Source organism: Panthera onca, chromosome B3 (genome assembly GCF_046562875.1).
Source record: "Panthera onca isolate mPanOnc1 chromosome B3, mPanOnc1 haplotype 2, whole genome shotgun sequence".
NCBI lineage: Eukaryota > Metazoa > Chordata > Mammalia > Carnivora > Felidae > Panthera > Panthera onca.
This window is the reverse complement of record NC_138344.1, coordinates 40,680,620-40,699,164: the sequence shown is the minus strand read 5'-3', so window position 1 is coordinate 40,699,164 and position 18,545 is coordinate 40,680,620. Positions and strand designations below refer to the sequence as shown.

At 36.5% G+C, this 18,545-nt stretch overlaps 1 protein-coding gene across 18 annotated transcripts in view; it reads right to left on the bottom strand.

The window, feature by feature from the left end:
• Positions 1-18,545, bottom strand: part of CSNK1G1 (casein kinase 1 gamma 1) — a 168,265-nt gene that overhangs the window by 71,698 nt on the left and 78,022 nt on the right. For all 18 annotated transcript variants that reach the window (XR_009605933.3, XR_009605934.3, XM_060618316.3 and 15 more), the window contains 2 exons: positions 11,296-11,336; positions 4,821-4,890 (listed from right to left, as the gene is read on the bottom strand). Coding sequence is in view for 16 of the 18 variants with exons in the window: in XM_060618316.3 (XP_060474299.1) it covers positions 4,821-4,890; positions 11,296-11,336 (111 nt within the window). In the remaining 2 variants the exon portion in view is untranslated. The remainder of the gene's footprint in view (positions 1-4,820; positions 4,891-11,295; positions 11,337-18,545) is intronic.

Here is an 18,545-nt window from a genome sequence, read left to right as displayed (position 1 = left end):
GCAAATAAAAATCTACCCCATCCCCAGCCATCTCATTATGTGAAAACACTAGGTAATGGTCCCATTTTGATTCACTTGGCCATTGGAAATTCACTTTGGCAGGGTTCTATTTATAATGTAATTAACTTAAAAATTTTTTTCTATCTTTTGAAACCAAGGAAGTTACCAAGCATAAATATCTGTACCAGGATGTTTCTTGTAGAGTAACATGTGATTTTTTAAAAAAATTTTATTCAATCTTAGGTTCAAATAGTTTTTTTAAAAAGTCACGTATTCTAACCTTCTACCCAATGCACAAATCTCCCTCAAAATATCCAGAATGCATAACCGTTCAACTTCTGCCTGAAAACTGCCTTTCCCCTATGAGACGAGAAATCCTACTGCATAAAACAGCTTATTCCAGTTCACAATTTGCTTTTCTTCCTACAAGAAAGTGTTTGGAAAGAAAGGAAACAAGACATTGTAGCACTTTATTATCATTTGTTGAACTTATGCCTGAAACTGTTAACACGTGGCCCAGGATAAATGGGGACAGAAATGGGTTACTTGGTGATAGAAGAGGAAGGAGGGAGACCATAAATGCACTGCTGCAGTCTTTTAAAAAACTAGATGTTATAATAATAATAATAATAATAATAATAATAATGATACATAATCAGGGGAAAAATGCAAAAATAAAAAAGGATTAATTTAAAAACTTAAGAGTGCCACCACTTTCCATTTCTAATCATACTCTTCAAAGGTAATCATTATTAAATTTTTGTATATCCAATCAGGTATTTTCTATGCTCATGTGGACACAGCTGTACTATATACGTATTTCTTATTATACTATACAAACATGACACTAGACTCTTTTGTAAACCTTTTCACTTAAAAATATATTGGGGGATATTTCCATATCAGTACATAGGGCTCTACCTTCTTTTTAATAGCTAATTTCACAGGTATAAATATACCATTTATTTATCCAGGTCCATAGTGATGACATTTAGATTACTTCCACACTATTCTAATTGTTATACAAAGCCAGAATTTATCCTTCCTATAATTTCTTTCAATAATTTCTTTTAAATCATTTGGAATAAACCTAACCTACCATTTAACAGCTCTTTAAACATTTGAAAATCACCATCATATGGGGGAAATGGGAAACTAAATATAAGTGTTGAGCTCTAATATCAGAAATCAATAGGGGAAAGGATTTCCTCAAATAAAAACAATCTAAATGTCTGACAACACAAAATAGTCAGTGGGTGCCTACATTATGGCCTATGAAGAAGATGGGCTATTACACAATTATTAGAAACATAAAGACTCTGCAGCATTACAATAAATACTGTAATGCTAAATGAAAGAAGATGTAGTTACAGGTAACTGAGATTAACCATGAAACATGTCTGCAAATGAAGAGATATTCAAATGAAACGTAGCGGAGTTAGGGTAGTAAGAGCATGGATCATCATTTTTTTTCAAAATATCCTTTCATATTTTATAATTTAATTTCTACCATGAATGAAAAAAAAAATGATAGCTATTACGATGATCAAGATGATCATTCTCAGTTTCAAGGTCCTCTTTACTTTCTTCCCTGATTATCTTGGAGATACCAATCGTCATAGTAAATAATCAGGTCTTGAAATTTCTTGATGGCAAAGTTACAATCAGCCAACAAAGCATGAGGTGTGACTGCCCACAAGAGAAAAGAATGGAATGGAAGGGAAGATGGTAGAGATCAAAGAAGGGACAGTCAGGAAGAGCTCCAGCTTAAATTGTGTTCCCAATCATCTAGCGCCACCATTCTATCTTCGTGTGAATAGGGAACTGATTATGAATTTCCAGATCATATCATATGGTCAGGGCAATGGGGTCAAAAACCCAAGGTAATGATTAAGACCTGGATACTTAAGAAGGAAGAAATGGTCACACTCCCAAGCCAATATAAAAGTTCCTATTTCAGAAATTTAAAGTCTCAGGGAGCCTAGGTGGCTCAGTTGCTCAAGCGTCCGACTCTTGATTTCGGCTCAGGTCATCATCTCACAGTTCATGAGTTTGAACCCAGTGTCGGGCTCTGCACTGACAGTGTGGAGCTTGACTGGGATTCTCTCTCCCTCTCTGTCTGCCCCTCCCCCTCCCAAAAGAAATAAGTAAATATTAGAAAAAAAAAAAAGAAATGTAAAGTCTCACAACATGGTCAGAATAGCATTTTTTAATTTAAAAGCATTCATTCCTCCCCCAAAAATTCATCCATTTTAAAGGACTGATTAATTCCTTGAACAAATCTAAATCACAATGCGTTTTTTTTTTAAACTATTCCTTGTCATGATACCCAAATATTTTGCAAATCACTGGCGTATGATGAATAATGACAGACAAACACTAGTGCATAAAAACAACAATTAGATTATTTTGGTCACTGTGTGCCTTTGGCATGAAAGGTTGTTTATTTACAATGCCACATCACCTTGGTTCTGAACAGAGTGGCATATAAGCTCTGGCTGGTTAAACATTAACTAGTGATGAGTCACATTTGCAGCTGGAACTCACTCTAGAAAAACAGGGAGAGAAATGTTTGTGCTTGTAAGTTAGAACTAGGAGTTCATGCCTTTATTTATTTATTCATTCTTTCATTCTTTATTTTTGAGAGAGAGAGGCAGAGCACGAGTGGGGGACAGACAGAGAGAGGGAGGGAGGGAGACACAGAATCCGAAGCAGGCTCCAGGCTCCGGGCTGTCAGAGAGAGAGAGAGGGAGACATAGAATTCAAAGCAGGCTCCAGGCTCTGAGCTATCAGCACAGAGACCGATGTGGGGCTTGAACCCATGAACCGCGAGATCATGACCTGAGCTGAAGTTGGACGCCCAACTGAATGAGCCACCCAGGGGCCCCCATGCTTACATTTATAATAAGACATGGTCAAATCCTGTCTACTTTCTTGTCAACTGATTTACTTTTAAAATAAATTTCCTTTTTTGGCCATCCTCAGGAAATATTTTTATTAATAACTTGGCAAAAATCTAAAAAGGCAAAAACTTATCAAATCTTCCTAACTTTTTTCTGTCACAAAAATACTTCCTAACTACCTACTATGTGGAAGAACTATGTTAGGACTTGAGATAAACTTGAGACACAAGGGTGCAGAAGAGACAAGCCTTGTTCTCGGGAGCTTATGGTCTTATTGCAGGGCTGGGGGATGGAATGTGTAATTACAATTAAAGAACATTCAATATGTAATCACCAGTAACAGAATCAAGACTGAAAAATATCCCAATATGGCATTAAAGATGTTTAAGTGCTCAAAATCAATTATATTACCACAAAATTCAGAAAGCCTGGGTTGATGCCAATATATATATATATATATATATATATATATATATATATAAAAGAGGTAAAGTTTCCAGTTGAATAAAACTCCATAAAAGCATAAAGGTCAACTAGTGAAATGGCTGTTAAAATAGCTCATTTAAATTAATAGAAATATCATAAATGAGTTGTAATAATTGTCACCCTGAAATTTAAAAAACACAAACAACATAACAGCTAACTTTAAGTAAGTTCAGTTCTGGGGGGCACCTGGGTGGCTGAGTTGGTTGAGCATCTCACTCTTGATTTTGGCTTGTATCATGATCCCATGGTTCATAGGATCGAGTCCTACATTGGGCTCTGCTCTGACAGCAAAGAACTTGTTTGGAATATTCTCTCTCTCTCTCCCCCCCCCCCCCCCGCCCCCATCCCCCCCATTGTGCGCGCTCTCTCTCTCAAAATAAATACATAAACTTAAAAAGAAAGTTTAGTTCTGGAAAGACAAGCCTCAAGTTATACATATGTCCTGCAAACTAAATGAACAAACATATACTAAGAAGCTATTGTGAGTAAGAACTCATTTTAGGTTCAATGAAAGGCAAATGCCTATCGTGGCCTTGCTAGGTTAGGACTATGGCTGATTACTGTCACAGTCAGTGTGTAAGACAACTTGAATAACACTGTGTGGCTATTATATAATTCTCTATATTCTAGGAAGTGAAACTCAAATTCCTTCAATAGTACCTTCAATAAGTGGTACTTGAAATAAAAACATGCTTCAGTCATTCAGGTAAAACCATCACACTGAAGAAAGCAAAAAGTAGAGGAATGTCTAACTAATGTCAAACAATGAAACTAGTGCTGAACAATTTCATCTTCTGCAAGCAATATCCCATAGGTACAACCTCCTTAGGGTTGGTAACATTTGCTTACTCAAGATATTTTCCTGGAAGCCAGTAAGATATTTCAGAAATTAGATTTTTTAGATAAAAAATAGGCACGTTTAAAAAAATATATAAACTTAATTTTAAAAACTCCTCAAAGGTCTTAGGTTATTACAATAACATAAGCGAGGTCTTTCAAATGGATAAAATGACAATGTTATGGTATTTCAGAACAAGTATTTTAGTAGATCCTCAAAGTAGATACGTAGTCTCACTATCATAAAATATTGTTTGCAAATTACCAACCCCTCCTCTTTTCTTTTGGTGTAAAGAAATGAGAAGAGAATGAAATTACCATAAAGCAACACTTCAAACCAGTGTGTTTCAGGTGGTTTGTGGTCATAGTCATGGCATCATAAATCCCCAATCAAATGGCCCTCCAGGAGTCAGAGAGCAAGTAGCTTTAGTTGACTGTGTTTAATTACCTATCCAGCAAGCAGGGGAGATACATGGTCTGGTAAAAAAGAAAAAAAAAAAAAAAAAAAGGTCCAGTAGACAAGAAAATGTGCATACTTTTGGTCTTTCAGCTAAGCTATAGGCTAAGTACATGGAGAAAACAGACTTGACTTACCTGCACTGCCGAGCTGTTTATAAAACCTGTATTCTAAATGAAGCTGTGGAGCACGTGATTTTATTGGTTCCTGAAACCCAAGAAGAGAAATTGTGATCAGATTTAGACAAATAAAAAATTTTTCCATTCCTAGGTTTTCAAAGTAAACCAGGGCCAAGACCACTTAGTATTTTAGAGATGATATCCATATATGATAGCATTTTCTTACCACAATTTCTCTTTGAAAGCACAACTAGGGAAGGATGAAGGTGAAGTATATACAATCCCTTCCATGGATATTTAAATACACATACTCTGTATGAGCCATCATTCAACAACAGCTCCCTCACCAAGAAGTATTCTTCTGAAATACATTCTCCTAGGAAACCAGATGCCAAACCTTTTAATTAAATACCAGCATGTATTCCCTGCTTGTTTTATTATGAATTTTGGGTGATAAATAGGTTTATTATTTTTAGAAAAATGACATACGCTCAGAAAACAATTTCAAATACACAAAAATTAGGAAGAGAGCAAAAATAATCTGAGATTCTATCATTTTAAAGAAAAGCACTATTAATGTTTTGGTGAATGTCCTTCCAAATATTTATTCATACACATATTTATATGTAATATATACTCAAAAATATATTTAAAATAAATGAGATCATAGTATATTTGCTCTTCTGCAATGTATCTTTAATTCAACAATGTAATAATGACATCTATCCGTGGCCATACATAGCTTTATATAATTTTTTAAGTAGGCTCTGCACCCAATGTGAGGCTTGAACTCACAATCCTGAGATCAAGAGTCACATGCTCTACCAACTGAGGCATCCAGGTGCCCCATAAAGCTTTATATAAATTTTAATGGCTGTAGTGTTTTTGTGTATGCGTGTGTGTGCACGTGCACATGCATACATGCACATACCATAATTTTCAGACATCTTGGACTGTTTTCAGTTTTCATTATTACAAATAAAGCTGTTGGAACATTATATGCATATTTATTTTTACACTTAAGAGAGTTAAAGATTGTAATTGCAATTAAAATATGTATCTTTAATCAATATGATGTTCAAGTTTACAAAAACAGTTTTCTAAAGCCCTTGGAGATAAAACAGCCAAATTACCAGGTCATTTTGTTCTACATTGAACTTCAAGAACTGGCTGGTTAATTATTCTCAACTGACTGTATAGTAGACTAGTTAGCAAGAAAATCAAACATTACCCTAGAAGACTGATCTACGTACCCTTTAGGATAGCTATTATCAAAAACGCAGAAAGTAAGCGTAGGTGAAGATGAGTAGAAATTGGAACTCTTGTGCATTGCTGGTGGCAATGTGAAATGGTATAGTTATTATGGAAAACAGTATGGTAACTTCTCAAAAAATTAAGCAGAATTACCACATGATCTAGCAATTCCATTTCTGGATATATACCTGAAAACACTGAAAGTGGAGACTCAAATTGATATTTGTACACCTGTGTTCATAGCGGCATTATTCGCAATAATCAAAAAGTAGAAGCAACCCAAGTATCTATCAACAAATGAGTAAACAAAATATGATTACCTTTAGTTCTACACATATGTAGAATATCATTCGGCCATAAAAAAGAAAGACATTCGGACATATATTACAACATGGATAAAACTTGAAGACATTGTGCTAAATGAAATAAGCCAGACATAGGGCGCCTGGCTGGCTCAGTCAGAAGAGCATGCAACTCTTTTCCTCAGTGTCGTGAGTTTGAGCCCCATGTTGGGTATAGAGATTACTTCAGAATAAATAAACTTGGAAAGGAAAGGTGAAAGGAAAGAAAGGAGAAAGGAGAAAGGAGAAAGGAGAAAGGAGAACGGAGAAATGAAAAGGAAAAGGAAAAGGAAAAGGAAAAGGAAAAGGAAAAGGAAAAGGAAAAGGAAAAGGAAAGGCATCTGCCAGACACAAAAGGACAAATACTGCATGATTTCACTTATATGAGGTACCTAAAGCAGTCAAATTCACAGAGAGAAAATTCAATTGTGGTTGCCAGAGGCTATGAGGGTGGGGATGGAGAGTCAGTGTTTAATGGGTACAGAATTGTAGTTGAAGAAGACGAAAAAGTTCTGGAGATGGTGGCAATGGCTGCACAACAATATGAATGTACTTAATGTCACTGAGCTGTACACTTAAAAATTATTAAAATGGTAAATTCTAGGGGCACCTGGGTAACCCAGTTGGTTAAGCATCCGACTCTTGATTACTGCTCAGGTCATGACCTCACAGTTCTAGGGTCTAAGCCACTGCTTGGGATCCTCTCTCTCCCTCTCTCTCTGCCCCTCCCCTGCTTGTGCTCACACTCTCAAAAATAAAAACTCTGAAAAAAATGATAAATTCTAGATACAATTCTCTATCAGATATGCGAGTTTTAAATATCCTCTCCCATTCCATGGGTTGCCTTCTCACAATGTTCAGAGTCCTTTGATATATAAAAGTTTTTAATTTTTATGAAGTCTAATTTATCTTTTTTCTTTTCTTCCTTGTGCTTTTTGTATCATATCAAAAAAATCACTGCCAAATCTAATGTCATGAAGCTTTTCCTCCAAGTTTTCTTCTAAGAGATTTATAGTTTTGGCTCTTAAACTTAGGTCTCTGATACACTTTGAGTTAATTTTTTACATAGGATGCAAGGTAATGGTTCAACTTCAATGCATGTGGATATCTGATATTCCCAAAAACATTTGTTGAAAAAACTGTCCTTTCTCAGGTGAATGGTTACTTGTCCTCTTTTTAAGACAGGTTCAAAGAAAGGAGATCCCACAGCTTCCCTTGACAATTTATGCTGATGTTTAACACATTTCACGATTTCAAAGGTATTTTAAGTAGTTTAAATCTCTACTACCAAAACTTAAGTCTATTTCTCTTTTGTCCTCAACAAGATAAAATAGCTCTTCAATAACCTGTGAATACTGTAACAACTATCCTCAAATTACAAAACTATTCAATCATTTCTTAGACATCTCTTATTGAGGCATAGTAATTTTAATTCCTTTAACCTTTCCTCATTGGTCCTATTGAGTTCTTTGATCATCTTTGAAAGTTCTTCCTGCACCCACTTGAAGTTTTTGCATTTTTCTTAAGAAATAGAATCCATAAATCACAGAATTCAGAAGTTCCTTGAAGTTATCTAGTCTATCCATTTGCTTCTAGGAAGGTTTTTCTAAATAAATTCAGAGGCTAAAATAGTTCATACCCCTAATGAGCTCTATGAAAGAACACATATCCTTCTTTGATTATAAAATCAGCAATCATCAGAGTTGGGAGTTCAAGCTTCTCAAGATTCTTGTAGTCAAAAGAAAAAGTACATAAAGCTAAGTACACTCTAAATAGTCACTTCTTTATTCATCTCTCTCTTCAAATAGGAAAGGATCACTCTGGAGAGTCTCCATCTGGTTTTAGATCTTCCACTGGAGCACCATTAAAGCAGCCAATTACAGAATTTGTCCTTCAGAACAATTGCTAATAATTCACAAGAACCCCAACAGAAACAGTGACAACAAATTAATATGGAAGCAGAGGTTGATCATTCTGTATGGTTTTTCTGGAGAAAAATGGAGCAATGAATGAAAAAGCCACAGATCCTTCTTCAAACATAATACTCTAAAACTTCACAGTAGATGCTGAGATAGGAAATATTTGACCTGATGTTGGGTAACTAAGCTAGCAGATTGAAAAAGCAAAAACTCTTTAGAGTTACAAGGCTGAATGTGGGCATGCATATCACATATATTTGGATAGCAGGAGCTTTTCATCATAGATGAAAGTGTTACTCCCTTCAAGCCAACCCCTTTAGCATATAGTTGAAGACTGCTCAGACAACTGAAGCTTCAAGGTGCTCTCCTGGAAAGACTATGAATACAGGACATTGTAAACACTAAATCTACATCTTGTGGCAGGCAGCAAGATTAACAGCATAAAGAGATTTTTTTTTTCTTTTTTTTTTTTTTTTAACAATTGTTAGAAAACTGTTAAGGGGCACCCAGGTGGCTCAGTCGGTTGAGAGTCCGACTTCGGCTCAGGTCATGATGTCACAGTTCATGAGTTCGAGCCCCGCGTCAGGCTCTGTGCTGACAGCTCAGAGCCTGGAGTCTGCTTCAGATTCTGTGTCTCCCCTCTCCCCCTCTCTCTCTGCCCCACCCCCACTCATGCTCTGTCTCTCTCTGTTTTAAAAATAGATAAAACATTAAAAAAAAAAAAAAAAAAATATATATATATATATATATATATATATATGTAAAAGAAAGAAAACTTCTGTTAAAAAGAACCTGGGAAATCTTGGTGATGGGGGTAAAGGAAGGGCTCATTATACTATTTTATGTTGTGTATGGTTTTTTAAAAAGGTTCCTCCAAATCTAAGAAACAAGAGCCCAAAACGAAGATCTAAACAAAGTGGAAGGAAAACAGTACCAGCAGGGCTTCCTTGTATTTCTGTGCCAGATGCTGATTACATTTCCACAGAGGGCTGGCTATTTGCCAGAATCACAGTTATTCTGGAACACACATGTCTGCCTGAAATCCTAAACCAACAGCAGACGGCTACCTTGCAGGACAATAATGCTTAAGGCAAATTTTGCTGTTACAATGAAAAGAGCTCAGTTACTGCCCTCTTATCTCCCATGGAGAACACAGCCTAACAGCAAAAGAGGAGACCCACAGACAAGATTGCTATCCTACAAAAAGTCTTTATTTAAGATTTATTTCAAAGAGAAATGAGCTCCTGAGACACACCATACTAGATGACATGAGATCTACTTTTAGCCGTTATTCTAGGCCATACAAAGTAGAATAAAGTTTAATAAACTGTAAGTGAAATGCAGTGATCCATCATGTCAACAATACATTATATAAGCTTATCTAACTAGGTTGACTAGTATGAACTTGGAAGAACAAATATAGATAGAAAAAATTGCCCCTAACAAAAAGGCTCTAGAGAGGTCTGGATAAATAAAGGGACAGTAACAAATATGCAGAATTGAGACAGTATTTTCAAGTGTTTCAGGAGCTACTCCTGGTTGCTAGTCCAACTTACCAAAGTCGTAAAACAGAAAAAGTAAAAAAGCAGATGAGCTAGAGAACACTTTTACAGAACCAAATTCCTATAAATAAAAACTATGGTGGGGCGCCTGGGTGGCTCAGTCGGTTAAGCGTCCGGCTTCGGCTCAGGTCATGATCTCGAGCTCTGTGAGTTTGAGCCCCGTGTCGGGCTCTGTGCTGACAGTTCAGAGTCTGGAGCCTATTTCAGATTCTGTGTCTCCCTCTCTCTCTGGCCCTCCCCCATTCATGCTCTGTCTCTGCCTCAAAAATAAATAAACATTAAAAATAAATAAATAAAATAAAAATAAAAACTATGGTTAATCCTTTGATATTCAATCTGAGACAATGGTTGGCCTGCATTGTTACAGTATTACCTGTCTTCCTGCTCCCATTTCTCTAAAAAGAGTTCCAAGTCAACAAACAAAACCCTTGGTTCCCTAGCAGCTACCTGCTCTAAGCCCTGCTTCTGGTCTACATCTTTGCAAAGAAACCAATCTGATAACGTCTGATAGTTGTCTTCACAAAACACCTCTGACTCCTCCACAAAATGACAAGCTCAATCCACACACACAGCAGGTGTGGATGTGGTTAAGTGTAATTCGTTAGAAAAGAACAGCACTACTACAATTATCACAAGATACTTCCTTCAACCATTAACTCCTGTCTTCCAATTAATAAAGGCCCAAACTGGCTGCAAATCCTGGGAAACTTACCAGGACAAACATTTACACAGTTTCATAGAAACTAGTCATATGACATATTTCATATGACTAGAAATGATTATGTATCGACCTTAAATATAAAGAATTTTCTCCTAAAATTACTATTCCTCAAAAATAATACACATTTTTTAAGAGGATGCTATCTTTAATGACTAGGTTAGTTATTCATTAGTGCTGACAAAACCAAGTGAACTTTTTGCTTTGAATTTGACAAGATGTGTTTTTCACATTTGACGGATATTTAAGGCAATGAATTGATGATCAGATTTGGTCTTCTACTAAGTATATTAATAAATAAATACCTTACATTTTAAAAATGGATCAGTCAAGCAAAAGAAAATATAACATTTCCAATGCTTTTATCTTTTAAAATAGCACTATGAAAGGTACAAACCGCACAGAAATTACTAGTCTTCCAGTAATTTTTTTTTCTTCAAGCTATTTTAATAACTATTTTTTGATGCAACTGTTGCTACAAGTATAGTTGGCATCATCTAACTATAGAGTGTTATACAGTGTGCAGTGATTCATCACTATAGCACTATATACGGTTAAAGGAAAATGACTATGTGGGACCATATGCAAGAGAAAAAAACATTACTATTTTTGTGAATGCTTACAACTATTTCCTGTGAAAAGATATGTGAAGGGTGAGGGCACCAAAATATAATTACTACAAACATAGATTCTACTCACCAGTTTGATAGCTACATATTCATTGGTGTAGAGATTTTTACCTAGGGGAAAAGCAGAATGTATATGTTTTAGTGACATTTATTTTGGGAAATGCAAAGCAAAATCTTAGCTTACAGGGTCATGAGAAAGGTCACGTTCCCAACGCTATTCACATATATGAAACATGATTTATAAGCGAAAAGCTAAAGAAATAATGAGACCCAGTAAGACAAGAATAGAAACCACTTGAGAATTTGGAAATTTAAGTTAGACGTGAGAACTTAGAAAAAAGAAAACAAGTCTCTTTTCTCTCACACACGTTTTGTTATTTATTATTTCCCGACAACTAAGCCATGAAGCAAACCAAGAAGTGCCAAAATGTCAAAGATGCAGAAATTTTAACTCTTGGCACAATAAACACAAACCCTCACTTTTTAAACTAACAAATGGGAATTATAGATTATTTGTCACTGCACTAAAACTTACCTACTGTAAGTAGATGATTCTCAAAGCTGTTTGGCTTTTGCACCACAACTCTAGCTCTTTATATGCAGAAAACAGCTCTCTACCTGCATAACTTAAACATCTCAAGTTCTTCCTGAAATAGTAAGGATTATTTCCTCTCAACTTCTCTACTTCAGTAAGTGGAATCAATACTCTCCTAGACATCTAGAGGAAGTGCCTGGAGTGAGGATGAGGATGAGGATGAAGATAGCAATTACCCACTTTGTGAGCTCATACTACATGCTGGCTATGTAGCTGTCTTCACCTCCCCACCTCTACTCATTCTTAAAGGCGAATTTTAATTCCTCCAGAGTGTTTAGTGTATACCATGTGGTTTAGCCACTGCACTGGACTTCACATTTCTTCTTATACATTTGTCTTATCTTAATCAGCTAGACTATAAATATCTTGAGGGTAGGAAATATTTATCCAGCAGTTCTCTCAATGCCTCATCAACTGTTCTGCACATCACAGACACTCAAAACAAACACTGACTGATGAAAAGTTATCAGCACGTATAATTACTTTTTAAATAACACAAAGAAGTAAATGTATTTACACACACACACACACACACACACACACACACACACACACACAAACACACACACACGTACATGGCTAGATATAAAGGCATGGAAAAGGATACACAAAGATGTACATTAAAGACAGATACCATATGTTTTCACTCTTATGTGGATCCTGAGAAACTTAACAGGAACCCATGGGGGAGGGGCAGGAAAAAAAAAAAAAAGAGAGAGAGGTTAGAGTGGGAGAGAGCCAAAGCATAAGAGACTCTTAAAAACTGAGAACTGAGGGTTGATGGGGGGTGGGAGGGAGGGGAGGGTAGGTGATGGGTATTGAAGAGGGCATCTTTTGGGATAAGCACTGGGTGTTGTATGGAAACCAATTTGACAATAAATTTCATATATAAAAAAACAAATATAGAAAGATATACATTAAGGTATTAAAATGACTATTTCTTAAACACACACACACACACACACACACACGCTTTATCTTGGAAACAAAAGGCTGCTTACAATACTATTTTAACCAAGATCTAAACAACAGGCAGCCCTTTGCAAACTATACCATTATACTTTTAATAAGGCTATCAGGTTGCTGAGCACCTTTATGTGTCAAAGAGTACACTAATTTAGGAATAACTTTTGTGTGCAAGTAACATAATAAAGGACTTGCCGACTGCCAGAGAAATACCTAAGATACCATTAAAGATGAACAACTTCTTTTTTAAAGAAACCAAAGTAGAAAACAGGTATTTTTTCCCTATATATTAATTGCATTCAGCTTCTAAAAGTCAATTTGTGTTTCTGATTAATCTTCCCACCAAAAATATTTTTAAAAATGTATCTGATGAAATTGTGAAAAGGAAACTAATAACTGGGAGAGGAATAGATGAGGCAGAAACAGCCAATGGAGGGAAATTAAAGTTCCCTGCATGTACAAAATTAAATTTTATTTTCTGTTTAAATAAACAAAAACAAAAAACTTCAGCTTAGCCACAGACTTATCTCACACCAGGTACAATTCTGCATAAAGATTTTTCAGGATAGCCCTTCCTGGCACAGTATAAGCATTATTATTGTGACCCCAAATCAATTCTGGCACAAGGCTGACCCTAAGAACTTAGTATTACTTAGAGAAAAACAGTCAATTTCAAATTGTAAGTATGTTTAGGAGTCTTTCTGAATTAGACACACCCTCCCGGCAGTTTTTACAATGAGAATTCCTATGGGAGGCAGGGGTACCAAAATTCATCCCTCACTCATTTAAAGTATAACATGCCATTAGTGTCGAAGATAACTGAATCTTTGAAGTATATGTGTGAAGTAACAGATCTTTAATTCAATAGATACAACATTTAAAGTGAAGTATGGTAGTGGTAGAAATGTAATAGAGTAACCAACCTAGATTCTGATCTGTGAGCAAGAAAAGAGAGAAGGCAATTCAGGAGTTCTCAGGAAATAAATTCTTTTCTTTTTATCTTCCCTCTATGTCCTTCCCCCAAGAGTCTTAAAAAATGAGTAGGATTTTAAATAGTTGAAGAAGAGGAGGGGCGCCTGGGTGGCTTAGTCAGTTGGGCGTCTGACTTCGGCTCAGGTCATGATCTCACAGTTTCTGAGTTCGAGCCCCGCATCAGGCTCTGTGCTGACAGCTTGGGGCCTGGAGCCTGCTTTGGATTCTGTGTCTCCCCCTCTCTCTGCCCCTCCCCTGCTCATGCTGTGTCTCTGTCTTTCAATAATGAATGTTAAAAAAAAAAAATTTAAATAGTTGAAGAAGCGGAAAAGGCATCCCAAAGCGAAGATGTATGAACAAACAAAAAAGTGACAAACTAGATGGCACAGTCTAAGAATGATAGGTGGTCTGGGAGTAGGCGGACCGTAAGTTGCATTGTGAGGATCAGGAAGTGGTAGGGACAGACAAAGAGGGGTTAGGGTAGAAACAGGGCTAGAAAAGTAAGACTCAGTATACATGAGAAAAGTCCTCAATGCCACTTAAAGTTTAAAACAAAGTTTTTGAGTAGGATAGTGACATGATCAAACCTGTGTTTTGAATAACCACTTGTGAGGAAACATAAATGACCAATTAAAAAAATAAAAGACCAGAGGTAGGGGTAAGCATTTGAACATTGATTACCCATAATATGCAGATATCAGACATCTAAGATGAGTAACACTCAGTTCTCACCCTGCAGAGACTATAATCTAGCTCCTCACACAGGGCCTTGTACAGATGGCACACAAGTTTATTGAATTAATCACATAATGTGATGAGAGTTAAAAGAGAAATATGAACAAGTCCATAGAGGAGCCTGGATGAGGGAGTATAAAGCATCCGGCCACAAGTGGCACTCACAGTAAGTCTCAGAAGGACAGAGGAGAGAATAAAGGGTATTTCATAGTACATAAAAAATACTAATGTGAATAGTGAGATGGAAACATGATAGAAAATGCACAGAATCTGGTATACTTCATGTGGACCGACATGAATGGAGCACAAAATAAATGGAGAAAAATGGTGAGAAGTCAAGTCAGAAAGATCCAATAGGGACAGAGTGTGAATCACCTTGAATGCTAGCTTCTTACCCTAGGGTATGCACAACCAAACATATGTGGAGATGTGCCAGGGCATAAGCTATACAAATAAGGCACGCTTTTCCTAGATCCTCACTTTCCTTTGAAGATTTGGGAAAAATCTTTTTTATAGTAAAACAAACTTTTTATATTATAGAAATTGCACAGATTTCTTTTGAAGAAAAAAAAAGGTAAGAGTTTAAAGAAATCCCAGGCACTTACAGATCTGCTTCTTCCAGAGTCCAGGGCGGGGATTGGGGGTGGTGGGGGAGGTCTCACCAATCAGCGGGTAAGCTTTTTCTCATTTTCCCCATTGGGCAGCCCAGGTTTCACAGTGTGTTTCGCTTTCTACAGTGTGAACCTGCCATCTCCCGTGAGGGTGGTACAGGGTATCTGCCAGGGGATGCCAGGGAGGGAGATGATTTTGCCATCTGACTGCTTCACATATAGACTTGCAGCTAAGCTCTCTGTTTTTACTCCTTCTCCCTACTTCATCCCTACTTTCTGAGCTCCTAGTGTCTCCAATTCTTTAGTTTAACTAGTGTAATTTATGTTACAAACCCCCCTACCCTTTCAATCATCAGCTTGCTCTGGACTGCTAAGTCAATTACCACTTAACTATCTACTCTCCAGCTTCAAAAATTTTATTAACATTTCTCACTTGTTTTCCTCTTCTCTCTCACTTTGTGTGTGTGTGTGTGTGTGTGTGTGTGTGTGTGTGTGTGTATTTATGCCTTAAAGAGGTCAAGAAGAATGTTCAACTCATCTTTTTAGCCCTGGCAACATATACAGTATCTGATATGTAATGGGTAACAGATGCTTGCTGCAGTGAAAACAAATTCATTTAACATTCAGGACGTTCTGACAAAGTTCTAGGATAATAAAAAAAGAAGCCTAGGTTATAATCAGATATGGATAATCTTAAATGCATATATAGGAGTTTTGATTTCCTTATTCAGCTTGCTGTGAAACCAACAAAGGTCTCGTGCCACGAGTAAAAGCATAATGGTAAAAATTTTATTTTAAAAATATTAATATGGCCCCAAAGTATAAAATAAAAGAGAGGAGAATACCTAGAAAGAGGAGAGGAGAATACCTAGAAAGAAGATGAAGGGGAAGCTTTGATAGCAGAACATTTAAAGAATAAATGTTCTTTATGTGGTTATGAGCATTCCATGAGTTAGAATATGTGAAAGTACTTTCTAAACTGCAAAATGCTAGATAAATCTAATTTTTATCTACTTCTCTTATTATTGCAGGGTATTACCCAATAATTGCTGGAAGAAAACAACTTAAAAGTATGATTTATAATCAAGGCATTTCAATGAGACAAAACTAATAACCTTTGGAGTACCTGTAAATGTGAAGGAGAAGGAAAAGAGAAGGGTCAAAAAAGTCTTCATCAGTTGAGAACAGAAAGAACCACAAGACGAGGCACTCTGCCACTCTACCATTACGATGCCTCCCTCCAAGTTCCCACTAAACCAAAAAGTAATCTATAATTATGAAATGTTTCTCAGCTTCAACTTTTGTTATCTATATAAAAAGTTGGAGCCCCTGGGTGGCTCAGTTGGCTAAGTGTTCGACTCTTGCTTTCGGCTCAGGGCATGATCTCGCAGTTTGTGGGTTCCAGCCCCAGGTCCGGCTCTGCACTAACAGCAGGAAGTCTGCTTGGAATTCTCTCTCTCTCTCCCCCTCCCCCACTCACGTTCTCTCTCTTAAAATAGATGAATAAAGAATTTTAAAAATATAATCACAGAAACACAAGGAATAAGGAAGCCTATTAAGTTAACACCAAATGTGATAGCTGATACATCACAGAATGCTGACTTGTGTTTGCTTACTTTCTCTGGGGGCACCAAAAGAACTGAACACATGTCACCCTCTTCCAAAGCAATTATCCTTAATCCTAAGAGGCACTGGAGGTAACGAAATAATTCTCTTGTGCTATGCATCACTCAAATGAATTCCTTTGCCAGAGGCATCATGAAGACTGAACAGGCCAACACAAAGTGCAGCCATGTAAAAGGCTAGATAATCACTCAGCCACCATCCTCCTCAGTGATATACTTACTCAAAAATTTTGCTCTGGAAGAATTTAATTACAAAGATAGAGGGTTAAAATCCTGCCCATTTAAAATGAACGACTGCTTCAGCTAAAATCGATTTCTTAAATATATATATTTAAAACATATCAATAACTGTGAGAAAGGCAGGCATTTTAATGGACAGCAAAATGCCACCGATGAGATGGCACGATCCCAAGCACTCAAAGCTTTTAGTATCTGTTGCACAAAATCCACAATGCTTCCCACGCTCACTTCCTGGCTATGAGTTCTTTTATTGTTAATGGAAATGAAACTGCATTACATAGTAGTTTTTGGAGCTTTACGTCTAAACTCAGCCTTTTGAAACAGCAGCCCTGGATGTGATGCTGCCCATAAAACCCACTGCACGAAGACTTCCTATTTTAGTAAGTCACCTACAGAGACAACATTTACTGTAAGCTTCATCAGACACAGCATTATTTCAAAGAACCAGCAGGCCTCAGTTCTCAAGAGTCACACTGATAAAGGAACATACAGCCTCGGGTTCCCAGTTTAGTTAGATCTCCAGCTGTCACATTTTCTGGTCCTAAAGTGAAAGTAGTACATTTATAAATCACTACCTAGAACTTGTAAAAACAAATAAACAAACAAAAAATCCAGCCAAATGAACCTGAGGTATTTTGTGTTAAAAGAAGAAACTGCTTTTTTGTAACTTTCATTGGTTACCATGTCTATTCAGGGCAAAGAGGGCAGGCTGGCCTAGCACCTCTACTACCCAGAGAACATCTTTTTAAGTAGGTATTATGATTAGGGGTAAGAAGATAACAAATAGAACTATAGCTTTAAAGAAAAGAGTCACAAATCTTTTTCATTTTTACTTAATTCTACTAGTGAACTCATACACTGTGCAGAAGTGTTTCCCAAATGGTTAGCAGTTAACAACAAGACTAATTTCTCCTTGTGCTATGTTTCTTGAAGGGATTACTTATCAATACTAGTAGTATATTATTAAAAAATTAAATCTTGCTCAACAACACCGGTAATGTTATAGAACATGTTTACTGTTAATATGCAAAAACAGGTCTTATTTATTTATTTATAAACATGTCTATTTTAGGCAATGTTTGTTAAAATGTTTTCTCAAGTGCAGGACGTGATCCACTAGTGAAGTGTGAAATAAATAAATACAAGGGGTCCTGACCAACATGTTTTAAAAAAAAAATAGTGTAAAATAAAAAATACAGTATACCACTCTTAGCATGGTTATTATTTCATTAAATGTCTGCTTCAGATATATACACATATTAAATTGTGTATGCAGTGGATCATAGCGTATTTGTTTTAGTGTGTCATGGTCAAAAAACAAAAGCCACTAATAAAAACCTGGGCGTACCTGGGTGGCTTAATTGGTGGAGTGAACTCAACCCAAAACGGTAATAAGATACCATGGGAGAAACCTAACCAAAGAGGTAAAAGACTTGTATTCTGAAAAGGGTAAAACACTTACGAAAAAAATTGATGACACAAAGAATTGGAAAGACATTCCATGCTCATGAACTGGAAGAACAAACACTGTTAAAGTGTCTATACTCCCCAAAGCAATCTACACATTTAATGCAAT